Source organism: Agelaius tricolor, unplaced genomic scaffold, assembly GCF_023055355.1.
Source record: "Agelaius tricolor isolate 1412-34295 unplaced genomic scaffold, bAgeTri1.0.p SCAF_37, whole genome shotgun sequence".
Lineage (NCBI taxonomy): Eukaryota > Metazoa > Chordata > Aves > Passeriformes > Icteridae > Agelaius > Agelaius tricolor.
Genome location: NW_027269297.1, coordinates 4,882,180 through 4,895,157, shown reverse-complemented (window position 1 = coordinate 4,895,157; position 12,978 = coordinate 4,882,180). Strand labels below are relative to the sequence as shown.

Sequence of the window (12,978 nt, the reverse complement as noted above, 5' to 3'; positions counted from 1 at the left end):
GACTTTCAACCACATGGCATGGAAAAGCAAGATGGCAAAAGTCACACCAGTCATTCAGGTAATGGATCCTGCCAAAACATGGCTGTTCTCAAGAGACAATTCATTCTCCTTTAAGAGACTGGAATGACATGGAGACAAGGAGTTCATGTTCTCCTGCTGTTCCACCAGGCCATACCCAAGTGTCACAGCAGGATGTCCCAAACAGGGACAGCACCAGGAAGGGTGGGAGACAATCACTGCTGGCCTGGGAGAAGAGCTGAATTTCACCCCACTATGAAATGACCCCGCTGTCAGCTGTCTGTGCCCATGGACTGGAGTCCATGCCTTCTTCAGCAGGTTTGGGTGGCTTTTCCTTCTTTAACTGCTGGTTCTGTGTTAGAATCTACTCCAAGCTGTGGAGAGCAGAGCATCACTGATCTCCTGGGTGAGTTGCACTGTGAGCTGACATTTAAGGCAGCCCACAACAGCCTCCAACAACTCCAGACATCTTCCTGACTACTGTAAGGGTTCAGCATGTTGAATTGATCATGTCTGAACACCCCAAACATTATTTCACACTGTCCCTTCCTGAAGGAAGTATTTCAGCTGTCTGAAAAGAAGAAAAATACAAGATACTCAAATGTGTACAGAGGTGACAGGTACATGACATTTGCATTTCAAATACAAGGAATGGGCTTGTAACATTTTAAGACTATGAAATGTAGAATTTCTATAGGGGTTTTTTGCATGTCACCAAAAATTAATCTTATTTTCACTCAGCCCCACTAAAATGTTCCTCACCAAAGGCACCACCAGGCCCACCTACAGCTACTCTGCAGGGGTGGCTTCACCAGGATCATCACCAAGTCCTTACAATGCGGCACTTGAGGAACACATGGAATGAAAAGGTCATTCCTGCACCATCACTGACACTTTTGGGAGCAGTCCCCGCTCCTGAAGCCTTTAACTGGAGCAACCAAGCTGAAGCCCAGCACAAGCGGGAGCAGAAATGCTGAGCAGCCCCTGGATGACACTCCCTAAGCACTTGCTGCTCTAGGTCAGACAGAGGTAGCCAGTATTGGCCATTGTTTTAACAGAAGCAGTATTTTGGCAGGGTTGCAAAGCAAGCCCATTCTTTACATCTGGAAAAGAGAGCTCGTCCATCCCTGCTGAGGGAGGTGACAGAGGAAACGTATTTTCCAGCAGTCTTGGGTACAACATTGAATTGGGACCTATTTTTACCATGTGCTCTGCACTACACGCATTGTTATGACAACATTTGCTGCCATATTCACTCCAGTCATTTACAGAACAGAACCCAGGAGACAAAACAAGCCCCTGCTCCATGAGACAGAGGGAGCAGGCACGATGCCACATTACTTCCTGTGACATGCAGCCAGGGCTGATGACACAGATAACCCATCCCTGCTTGTAGGTCAGGCCCAGCTCCGTGCAGAAGAGGGAGGAGAGGGGCCCAGCTCATGGGTCAGTACTGCCCATCCTCCTGCCTAGCACAGACACAGCAGTACTCGGCTCTTTCTGGAGCTCTGCTTGTGTGCCCACCATGCTCACCCACTGTAGGGGCAGCCAAAACTCTCTGTCACCCCTCAGCAAAGTGCTCTGCAAGGAGCAGTCTGGGAGCCACAAGGTCTGTGACCCAGCACCGGAGCAGCACAGACAGGCTGGCAAGCACAGCTCAGCAATTTCAGGATCCAGCCTCCATCCTAATTAAGCCCAATTAGGTTTACAAAGAATGAGAATGTTTTAGGAAGGATGTATAAAAGAACTGCTGAGGTCTCTGTAGGCCATGTAGGCCCAGAGCACGCTCCTGAAGGCAGAAATTGCCTCTGTTGATGTGGGCTGTCAGTTTTCCAGAGTGCTGGAGGATGATCCTGCTGCCTGTGCACACAACCCTGGGAAGTGCAGTTGGGAGAGCTGGGATTCTCCTCCAGAGGATCAGCAGCACATCAGCCAAACCTGTGCTGTCTGCAGAGACAGCTGAGCAAAATCCAATCCAAAATGCCAAGGCCTTAAATGAAGGTAAATATGATTCAGAACAGGGAGAGGTTGGACAAATCAGCATCTTCCCATGCTGAGGAGTATAAAACATGCAGCTGTTCCACCACCACAATTTACAGGGAAGGCATTTCTTCTGGAAGTAAGAGAACACTTAGTATATATTCCTAGCCAGATTGATTACCCCTATTTATATTGTAAACTAAGACAGCATGTACTAAGCCCATAGAGTTAACCAGTTCCAGACCCCAGATCCTGGGTGAGGGGTCAGTTTTCCATTGTCTGCTGCACAGTCTCATGCATTTATTAGAGAGCACTGAGTTTCCTGCAGCATGGTTTTGTGTGTGTGTGTGTGTGTGTGTGTGTGTGCGCTTATTTCTGTGGTATTTCAACAACCATCAGGAGGAACACTACTATTTTATGGGATGTCAAGGAACTGGAGAATCCATGAGGTTTTTTAAAGGTTTGTTTAAAACAGCCAAGAAGCCAGCGTGCCACTGTAAATATATGTATGTATAACAACTGCAATCTGTTCTGGGACAATAAAACCACAGGACTGAAGGCAGTATCCCATAGCTGAATATATCCATTTATCCTGCAGTAAGATGAACCCCTGTTCTGTGGATCTGACCTGCAGGGAGTTTCGTCAGTCTCCTCTCACAGCCAACCTGCCCAGCTGGACAACTCTTATTTGCTTTCTAAGTTACAGATCCAGTTTCAACATCTGACAGCAGATATAAACAGAGGTTCAGGACACACTCTCTGGTGTGTCTGCTCCTACGCTACTTGTGCAATTCCACTGGGCCAGGAGACCCCAGATCTCCACCATGAGGCACTGAGCCAGACTCATTGGCTTGCTTATCCCTAAGAAAAAGCTGATTTTCTAACCAACTTGCTTCTTTTTCTCTCTATAGACACTGATAAGGTGAGAGATGTTGAAGTTCTGTGTTGGTTTTATAATGCAGTTTGGGAAGGGATAGGTTTCAGCGTGTTGCTGTAACAAATACAATAGTGAAATTGGAAGAGATGGTGATTTGAGCTAACACAATTAAAATTTATTCTTAACAGCAATCCACAGATATCCTGTGCCAAACACAATCTGGAGCCATCAACTAGCATGGACATGAATTAACCTAATAACTTCTGAAAAAAAAAAAGAAGTCCTATGAAAAAATCCTCCTATTAAAGTAATTAAGTGTTAACAGAATCACAGAGCGATAATTAAACATGGTTTATAATTAAAACAGCATGTGTCCTAGACAGAGAACACAGCAACAAAGAGAGTCCAACCATGACAGCTGATGCCAAAACACCGGCCAAGTAGCAAAAATCAGAAAAACAGGCGAGTTTCTAGCAAAGCTGCAGATGCAGAGCCTCTGATCCTCTGACTGAGCCCTCAGCACTGTGACGGATGTGACTGCACTCAGAACTCCTCACGGCTTTGCCAGGTGCTGCCAAAGTTCAAGCAGAACTCTTGGGAACCAAGAAGACACCAAGTGCAAGGCCCAGGACACCGAGGCAGCGCAGGGAGTGGTGAGCGAGCGGGAGCCGGGGCTGGAGCCAGCCTCGTCCTACCTGGCAGCGGCTGAAGATGTCACCCAGGGACACCTGCACGTTGAAGTGCTTCAGCACCTGCAGCGCCTGTTCCTTCGCCTTCTGGGAGCAGTTCACAGAGAAACACCTTCCTTCTCCCACCTGGGAGCGCAGCTGCAAACCAGAGACACCAGTGAGACCGAGTGTCAGGGCACCTGGGGCTGTTCTGGTGCTCTTGGCTTGGTTTGAATTCTGAATAATGCTTAGAGTTAGTGTGTGTTTACAGTCTGAATTCTGGTCTGAGCACCGTGATTGGTAACCTAACAGCCACTGCTGCAAGAGCTCTGACTCCTGAAGAATTGTGTGATTGTATGTGCATGAAACATGATTTAGGCTGGAGAAAGGGAGGCTCAGGGGGACCTTCTCACTCTCTACAACTCCCTGACAGGAAGGTCCAGCCAGGGGGGGTGGCCTCTTCTCCCAGCTAACAAGTGACAGAACAAGAGGAAATGGCCTCAAGAGGCTCCAAGGGAGGTTTAGATTGGATTTCAGGGAACATTTCTTCACAGAAAGGTGGTCAGGAATTGGAATGAGTTGTCTGGGGAGGTGTTGGAGTCATCTTTGGAAGCGTTCAAGAGTCATCTGGATGTGGCACTTGGAGACATGGTTTAGTGGGGACCACGGTGGTGATGCTGGGTTAACAGCTGGACTTGATCATCCTAAAGGTCTTTTCCAACCTTAACAATTCCATTATTCTATTCTATAAAATATACTCAAGTTGTGTTAACTCACATTTTGGTGAGGTGGTGCTGACAGGGGCAGCAAAAGGAAACTGACCTCAATCCCAGCTTTCTGAGGAAACTTGGCCAGATCCCACAGAGTGTGCCAAAGCACAGTGATGGAAACAATGTCCAGTGACCACTTCAAGCCCTCTGATTTACACAAACGTTTCACCTGGTGTTCCCTGGTGGCCAAGAAATTTGAAGGGGTTGATGTGGGCAGTCCCTCAATGTTTGTTCCACAGTCTGTAGAGAAGTGCATCTGTGAATGAGCACTGGAAGTCCCAGACACATCTTCATGACCATGCTAAGGACTCACAGGAGTGGGATCAGCTACACACAAGTAAAGGAGCCTGGCAGAGCCATCCTATCCTTGTGGAGGGCATCCAAAGGCAAGGGAACTGAGGGAATCAGAGTATTTCCCAGGAGTATTGTACCCTGGAAGCAGTTATTTTCCTTTTGCAATTCCTACACAGTACTTTGAAATTAGAGCTCTGCCAAACAAGAGGATTCTGGATTCCCTATTCCACCAGCTGTAGGCTCAAGGAACCTGCAGGGTGGCTGCACCTGCCTCATAGTGTCCTATTATGGGGAGGAGTTTTATTCCACACTGATTTTCCATAGGAAATCAGCAACCCCTACTCTGCAAATATTCTGACTGGCTGCCTGAGTAGCTGGGAGATTTTATGCTGACAGTTTGTGACAAAGAAATCCTGCACCCTGGCTCATGTGAACAGAACTCTGGCTCATGCAGAACAGTTTCACTCTTCCAAATGGATTTTTAGGCACTAAAAAATTGCATAGGACCTGCAACAGGACATCACAGCTCTCCAAGCACTGACTTGGCAGGCTCAGCAGTGCATTTTGAAGCATGTCTGTGAACAGCTCTGAACAGCTGGTGCTGAGGGCAAGGTTGGCCTTTGCTTTGGCTTTTCTGTATAGCAACACAAAGCCTCTCCAACTTCCACCAGACCCATGCTTGGGGCCTTCCAATCTCCCCCTTCCAAGCCTGAAGAAATGTCCCTGAGGGCTGAAACTCTCTCAGTGTGGAGCCAGCCAGCAAGCAAGAATCTCTGGGATAAAAAGCACAGAAATTGAGCTGCCTTTCACCTGCCAGTGAGGCCAGACAGAAACACACTGTTCTGGATTGTTTGGCTTGACTTCCACCCCCACCCCTAATGGCAAGCAATTGCTCTCCCCACCAATACAGGACTGAATATAAGTATAAAAAAACATTTTGCCCCAAGCCTTGGTGGCTGAGAACAGCAAACCTCTGAAGACCCTAAATGTAGCTTTTAGTGGAGAAAACATGAAAAATCCAAGCCAGCTGTTGCATTCACATCTGACTTTTCCTCTTGTCTCCCCTGGACACCCCAGACCATGCAAGGATCAGTGCCAGAAACATGCCAGCAGCTTGGAACACTCACAGTCTGATATGGGAGTCCAGAGGTCAAAATGACTCTTCCTTCCTGTCGGGCAATCTGGAAAAAACAGTAAAAATCCAAATGAACAGGGGCTGAAGTTACACTGAGTTCAGGCTTTACTTGCAGTCACAGAAGAGAGGAGGTGAACTGGAGATATCGAGTGTTTCTCTCAGTGTCAGTCCACACCTGGCCAAGAGTTCCTGACAGCAACAGCAGCTCCAAGGTATGGCTCACCCCTTGTCCCCTCCCTGCCAATCCCTGCCTCATCTCCCATGTGCTGGAACAAGCTGCTGGTGCATCTGTACCACAGATGGCCCAGGGAACCATTCCACCTTGAAACAATCCTATACAAAAACAATCTTTTAATTTTTTCCCTTAACCCAGACTATTTCTATTTCCCCAGTCTGGGTCACAAAGAAGGAAACAGTTCTACTGCACAGGGGGAAAAGGAGAAAAAACCTAAGCAGGTAATTCTAGAAAAAAAAATGCACCGTGAAATGTGTCTGCAAACTTCATACCTTTAACAAAACTACTCCTTAGAGAAGGAGGATGTTATTGTCCTGGCAACCCAACACACAGGAATTCTGCACCTTTCCAGGCTGCAGGGAACATGTCCCAAAGAGTTTATCACCTCCCGACTTGGAATCCTGAACTTTTGTCAGAGTCCTTCAAGTGGAAGGTCTGTGCTGAGTTCCCAGGGAGTCATCAGTGCCCTGCAGACCTTCCCCCGGGCTCGGCGACACTGCACAGGGGGCGCTGCCAGAGGGAGGCACTAACTCTGGAGCTGCAAGGGTGGAATGTGACTGACCTTCCTTCACATGACTGAATGACGCCCTTCCCTGCCACCCCTCACCCTCTGGAGGAGGGACAGAGACTCATGGCTGCAGCAATAGGAGGATTCACAAGGATTCCCATGTGAACCAGGACTCAGCTCTGATCTTGCTGACAAGAGATCAGTGCTTTGAAGTAGGCACAAGGTTATTTCGCTTCTCTGGCTTGGATTCTGTTAGAAGCCCTCATGTTTTTCACTGACTCCAGATGTGTGTCATGGAGGTCTCTCATCTGGTTCAGAGTGCAGCAGCTCTGTCTGGATCCCTCTCTACCCTTGGCAGGAAGACACATTTGGGACCAGAGTCCTGCTGCACTTCCCAGAGAGACACCAGAGAGCACAGTCAGGGAACACCAGACAAACCAACCACAACTTTTAAGCTCTGTCTTGGGTAGTCATTCTCTAAGGACTCACTGAACCTATGGCAACAGGAAACATGGGGGAGAAGGCTCTGAAGGCCCTGTGCAGACAGCTAAACAACCTGGTTTTTCCCTTTTTTCCTCTTCCTGAGCTTTCAGGTATCTGCTTCCCTCCTTTAGTTGTGAAGTCACTCTTTGGCTGAACGTTCTGCACTGAGAAAGTGATTGGCAACAACTTCTAAAACATCTTTCTACAGGCAAAATTACTGGATTTCTTTCAAAATCAACCCTCTCTTGCTCAATAAAGGAAAAAAGCCTCTAAGAGCCTTGAACGGGCAGCACAGACACCCCATGCAGTCCTGTGGTGGCTGAGCAGCCACCACAGCACCCTTGTGGCACGGTAGTGAGGGAGGTCTGGTAAGGCAACAGCAAAAGGTCACCACAGGGATTTGCCAGAAAGGGAAAAGGGATGTGAAATTCCTCCAGACCCATGTTTGCTTCAGGGTAAGTCTGAGGATTTCACAGCTGGAACACTCCATTCTGACTTTCTGCATCCAGGGTTAATTAGTTCAAGCTTGATAAATCCCCTTATCTAAATGGCTCTGCAGAGACAGGCAAAGAACATCAAATAAAAAGGAGAAAAGCAATAACTCTTCCAACATGTTTTTCTGCCTCTGGAACAACGACTGGGAGAAGCACACAGAGCCAGAAAAGCCATGTGATAGCACACATCTGACTGAGACCACAGAGGGTATGTGCTGGAGAAAAGGGCACAATTCCTTCTTTTTCTGCAAAAGCAGCAAGGGAAGGCAGCAGTGGGACCATGGCAGGGATGTGTGGTCAGGGATGCAAATGAGAGGAAAAGAACACCCAGGGCAGCATTTTGGCATGGGTGTCAGGGACCTGTGCTCTAGCCCAAGTGCTTCAGAGAGGGCATTGGCCTCAGTTTCACAATCTATTACAAAGATAATATCAACTTCCTCTGGAAAAGGCTCAGGCCTTCTGGATAGAAAGCACTCCCTAATCTGTTGGTATTACTGATTATCCCTTAACGTGTCTGTCTGTTCAGCCAACTTCCATCCTGCAGAAATGAATGAACCCACAGGAATTACTGTCAGAGAGACCTGGAATGGCAACGATTCAGGAGAGAGGGCAGAGAGAGACCCTTTGTTTCCAAGCCAGCACCAGCAGCAGGATGATTCGTGACAATCTAAAGCATCCTGAACCAAGGCCAAAGGAGGTTCCAAAAAACAGCAGCACAAGGCTGTGGATTTGTAAGTTAAACTTTGCCAAGTCTGTGCAAGACACATGTTGGGCAATGCCACATGTCCTTGGAGAGCCAAACTGCAGTAGAGAAAAAGCTGCGTTCCCCTTGCAGTGATCCTGAGCCCGGGCCAGCAAGGCCCCGCTTCAGACCAAAAGGGAGAGGACAGAAAGTGTCTGCCCCAGGATATGTGCTGGGAAAGCACCCAGACAAGGATCTGCTAGAGAAGGGGATCACAAAACCCAGTCCAAACCCAGAGGCCCTCCCTGTAATCCCAGGTTCTTTTAAAAGAGACAGTAAACCAAGAGCTTAACAGCTCTGAGCACACTCAGTCCAGCTCTCCCAGTATTGCAACCCTAATCTCTTCAGCATTCCTGAAAAGTATAAATTGCACAGAGTTATCACATGGTTTTGTAACATGGCCTTAAATGTCACACCAAAACCATCCACCCAGTTTTCTCTGTGCAGATCCATTTGTATCAAGGTCTCCAATGAAAGACCTTCTCCTCCTGCTGACCCAACATCAAAAGCCAAGTCTTGATCTTAAAAGCAACACAGCTCTTCATCTGCCCTCTCTGAATTTAGCTTCCCACCAGACTAAAAAGACCAGCAAACCTGGAGAATGTCGTCTACATCAAAAATATGGAAAAAGCCAGTCAAAGCTGAGACAAGATCCAAGATTAGATTCCCCCATTAGGTGAAGATCTGCTCACTGCAGGATTTAAATCCCTTTTGTGTCACCTGGCTCCAAATTAGTCTAGGGCAATTTAGATCTGGGTGCACAATGCTCTATCTGGCTCCTGAGATCCATCCAGCCTGGCCCTTCTCTGCAACTCGCTGGTTCACCTGGAGCTTTGGAGGATAGGTGTAACCTTGCAAGGGAATCTTCCACAGCACAGGAGCCTCAGGAAGCCAGTTTTACTTGCCTTCTGGTTATTAGCATACTTCAAAAGATACCAGGTTTGCCTTAGCATCAGATTATCCTTAGAGATGAGGATGATTTTGAAGACCAAGAGCAAAGTCCATTAAAAAAATAAAGTAAACCAACCCAGAACACAACTGAAGCAGCTTTGAGATTCCACTGAGTCTCTTATTAAAAACCTAAGAGACTATGAACATTTTCTTAAAACCTTTTGCTCTGCCCCCAAGGTACAACATTGCAGGAGCTACTGTAGTTCACTCAGGCTGCTGGATAATCCTGTAAGGTTGGTGTGAGAAGGATCCCACTGCTTTGCCTGATTCTCCAAAATTGCAGAGAAAATAGGAGCATCCACTTTTCCATCTCCTTCCAATTATCTGGAAAACCCAAAAGATAGGTTTAAGATTCTCTGCAAAGAGAAGTTTGCAGAAGACAAGATGGAATCATGGAATAGTTTAGTTTAGAAGGGATCTTGAAAAGGTAATCTTGTCCCAACTGCCCGGCAGTGAGCAGGGACATCTTCAACTGGGTAAGGCTGCTCAGAGCCTCCATCCAACCTGACCAGGAATTTTCCAGGGGTGGGGCATGAAAGACCTGGGTAGGAACACAACAGGCACAGGGCATAATTTTAAGTAAATAAACTTGTATTAATTGCAAATAACACGTTGCTTGTAGGAGTAAGTGCAAAGGCAAAGGGTGGATCACCCAAAACTGGCACCTGCACACTCAGAACCTGCTGCATCCCAGAGATGGAATATCCACATTCTTTACCCCATGGATTGCCTGGAACTGGAGTCAGAGTCCCTAGGGAGGAATGGCTGGATGCACACAGCCCTTTTTCAGAGGCCACACAGCAGAGAGCCAGGCTTGGGCCAGCCTGGGCCACTGTGAAGCCCTGCAAAGGCCCTGCCCGAGGGGCAGTGAGCAGTGCTGCCAGGCAAAGACTGCTGGGGACAGCACATGGTGGGTCCCACCAGCTCTCAGTGCACAGGCTGCAAAAATTCTCAGATAAAGGAGCTTGTCCAGCACATCTGGAACTAATTCCAGCCCCAGCTGCAGACCTGCTGTGCCACATAGGTGTGTGCAGGTGCTACAGCAGGTAGGACAGCAGGGTAATATGGGAAAAACAGCACAGCCACCCCACTGAGTGAGAGGGCTTAATAAAACCACCCCCACTGCCCTTAATAAAACCACCCCCACTGCATCTGTAAGGACAGCCTGTGAGTTCTTTGCCTTTCACATGAGGATAGATTAAACCAGAGACATTTTCAGTATGAATTTCTACTGTTTTTTCATTTTTAAAGATTTTCTGTATCTGCACTTATGACAGGCAACTTTAATCAGTCACTTCTCTGGTCAAGTCCTAATTAAATGGCATCATTAAATCAGAGACTGCAAGCTGGTAGCATCTCACAGCACATAAACAGAACCACAGAATCACAGAATCATTAAGGCTGGGAAAGACCTCCCAGGTCATCAAGTCCAACCACAAACCCAGTACTGCTAACTCCACCACTAAATCTGGTCAGTCAGAGAGGATCCAGTGGATTGTGGTGCCAGAGGTCCTGCTCTCACACCTCTCCAGATCTGGCATGACAAACTCACCATGACAAGTCCAAGATAAAATATTTAGTCAATAACAGCAACACAACACAAAGCATAACACAGGACAAGAGTTTCACATCCATGGGAATGGGGGTTGCCAAAACAATTCCTGTACCACATGCTAGCCTAAACAAAACAAATAACAAACAAACAAACAAACAAAAAATATAAATCCATTACTACCCAAGCACAGCTGAGGAAGTTCTCAGGATTTTAAGCTTGATCCCAAATAACAGAGGGTGAAGGACCAGACCCATCTGCCCACCAATACTTGAAGCCACTTTAACAAAGAAAAGGAATGAGAACAATAAGGAGCAAATGCCAGGTGCTGCAGGAGTTCTTGGCACAAGGAGAAGTGTAGTATGACTGATAAATCATTTGAGTGAAAAGACTTTAATAAAGAGCAAACACTAATGCTGTACACTCTTAGGTATCCCTAGTGACACCAGTTTGAGACTGTGCTGGGACAACACCCAAACAATCTGTCTTGTCTCAGTGACCAGGATCCAAACCCTCTGCTGACCTTTGCAATAACATTCCCAAGTTTTTGGGCGTAGGGTGGTCAACATTCAACTTTGATTCAATCAGGACCAGCAAGATATCAAACAGGGTAGGAGGAGTCTATTTTTATCTTTGATTATCCAAGCCCAGATCAAAGGCTCTGCAATACAGTAACACTCCAAGGGCTTTTGATAGTGAAAGGATGTTTGTCCGGTCACCATAGAGAAAGCAATGTCAAACATCCTGTCCGTGGCACGATAAGGGATGGGGATGAGAAGTGGAGACGGAGCTCTGGGGGGAGGCACTGAGAACTGGTTTGTTTAAATAACTTGTGCAAGTTTGGCAGGGAGGAGATATTAATTATTTCTGCAGAAGTTAGAGCCTGCCCCGGATTCTGGCCAAGCAGACATCTGAAGAGGAAACATCCTGCACACCAGGCTGGGTGATCCATGCATATTTGATAGCACACACTGTGTGGCCTGGATATCTCTCTTGACTCCCTCGAAGGCAGGGAGGTCCTCTGGGAGACCTGGACAAATAAGAAAGCTGGGCAATCACCAACCAGATGAAGTTCAACAAGGGAAAGTGACAGATTCTGCACTTGGGATGGGGCAACCCTGGATATACAAACAGACTGGGGAATGAGATACTAAAGAGCAGCGTCACAGGAGGGAACCTGGGGGTCCTGGCTGACAGAAAGTTGAATGTGAGTCAGCAGTGCCCTGGAGCCAGGAGGGACATTTGTGTCCTGGGGGCATCAGGCTCAGCATCATGTGCTGGTCAAGGGAGGGGATTGTCCCACTCTGCTCTGGGCTGGGGTGGCCTCACCTCGAGCCCTGATGGCAGTTTTGGGCACCACAAAGTAAGAAAGACATTAGGCCATTAGAGAGTTTCCAAAGGAGGGCAACGAAGATGGTGAAGGGCCTTGAGGGGAAGCTGTAGGAGAAGTGGCTGAGACTTGGTCTGTTCAGCCTGGAGGAGACTGAGGGGAGACCTCATTGCAGCTGCAACTTCCTGGTGAAGGGAAAAGGAGGGGCAGACACTGATCTCTGCTCTCTGCGACCAGGGACAGAACCTGAGAGAATGGCATGAAGTTGTGTCAGGGCAGGCTCAGGCTGGAGCTCAGGGCAAGGTTCTTCCCCCAGAGGGTGCTGGCACTGCCCAGGCTCCCCAGGGAATGGGCACGGCCCCGAGGCTGCCAGAGCTCCAGGAGCCTTTGGGCAGCGCTGCCAGGGATGCCCAGGCTGGGGCTGCTGGGGGGCCTGGGCAGGGACAGGGGCTGGGCTGGGGGATCCCTGTGGGTCCTTTCCAGCTCAGGGGATTCTGTGATTCTGTGATCTGCACTCCTGGGATAGCAGAAATCTGTCTGAAATGAAGCAGCATTTGTCTCTCATCCAGTAGGCAGAGGGGCAGAGTTATTATGGGAGCCCAGAGGGATACTCATGGTCCCCTCTTCCTTTCCCAAATACCACTGCAAGTTGTGGCTGATCACCTTTGAGTCACCTCACAAGGCCAGCCAGGAATGGCCATTGATTAAGGACATTCTCCCTTCTGTATTGAACAGCCATCTTTGGATTATGGTTCTGCTGAACTGAACTGGACACAAGGCAGACAAGTACCTTCCCTGTAAGCCCAAACTGGAGTGCATTAGAAATCTAAGTGAATGTTGGCTCCTTTCACTGACTGTTGTCTTGTTGCAAGCACACACACGTGACTTGGTCACGTCTTTGGGGGTTGGAGATGATCGTTAAGGCCCCTTCCAAGCCAAAG

The 12,978-nt window shown here is 48.0% G+C and overlaps 1 protein-coding gene across 9 annotated transcripts in view; it reads right to left on the bottom strand.

Annotated features, from left to right (window-relative positions):
- The window catches only part of EXD3 (exonuclease 3'-5' domain containing 3), a 252,916-nt gene that overhangs the window by 113,443 nt on the left and 126,495 nt on the right, over positions 1 to 12,978 (bottom strand). For 5 of the 9 annotated variants that reach the window (XM_071453773.1, XM_071453779.1, XM_071453772.1 and 2 more), the window contains 2 exons: positions 5,735 to 5,788; positions 3,571 to 3,702 (listed from right to left, as the gene is read on the bottom strand). The exons of 1 other annotated variant lie outside the window; for it this stretch is intronic. In XM_071453773.1, the coding sequence (XP_071309874.1) occupies positions 3,571 to 3,702; positions 5,735 to 5,788 (186 nt within the window). Of the gene's footprint in view, positions 1 to 3,025; positions 3,447 to 3,570; positions 3,703 to 5,734; positions 5,789 to 12,978 lie in introns of those variants that run through there. 3 more of the 9 variants (XM_071453780.1, XM_071453777.1, XM_071453776.1) reach the window with 3 other exon arrangements.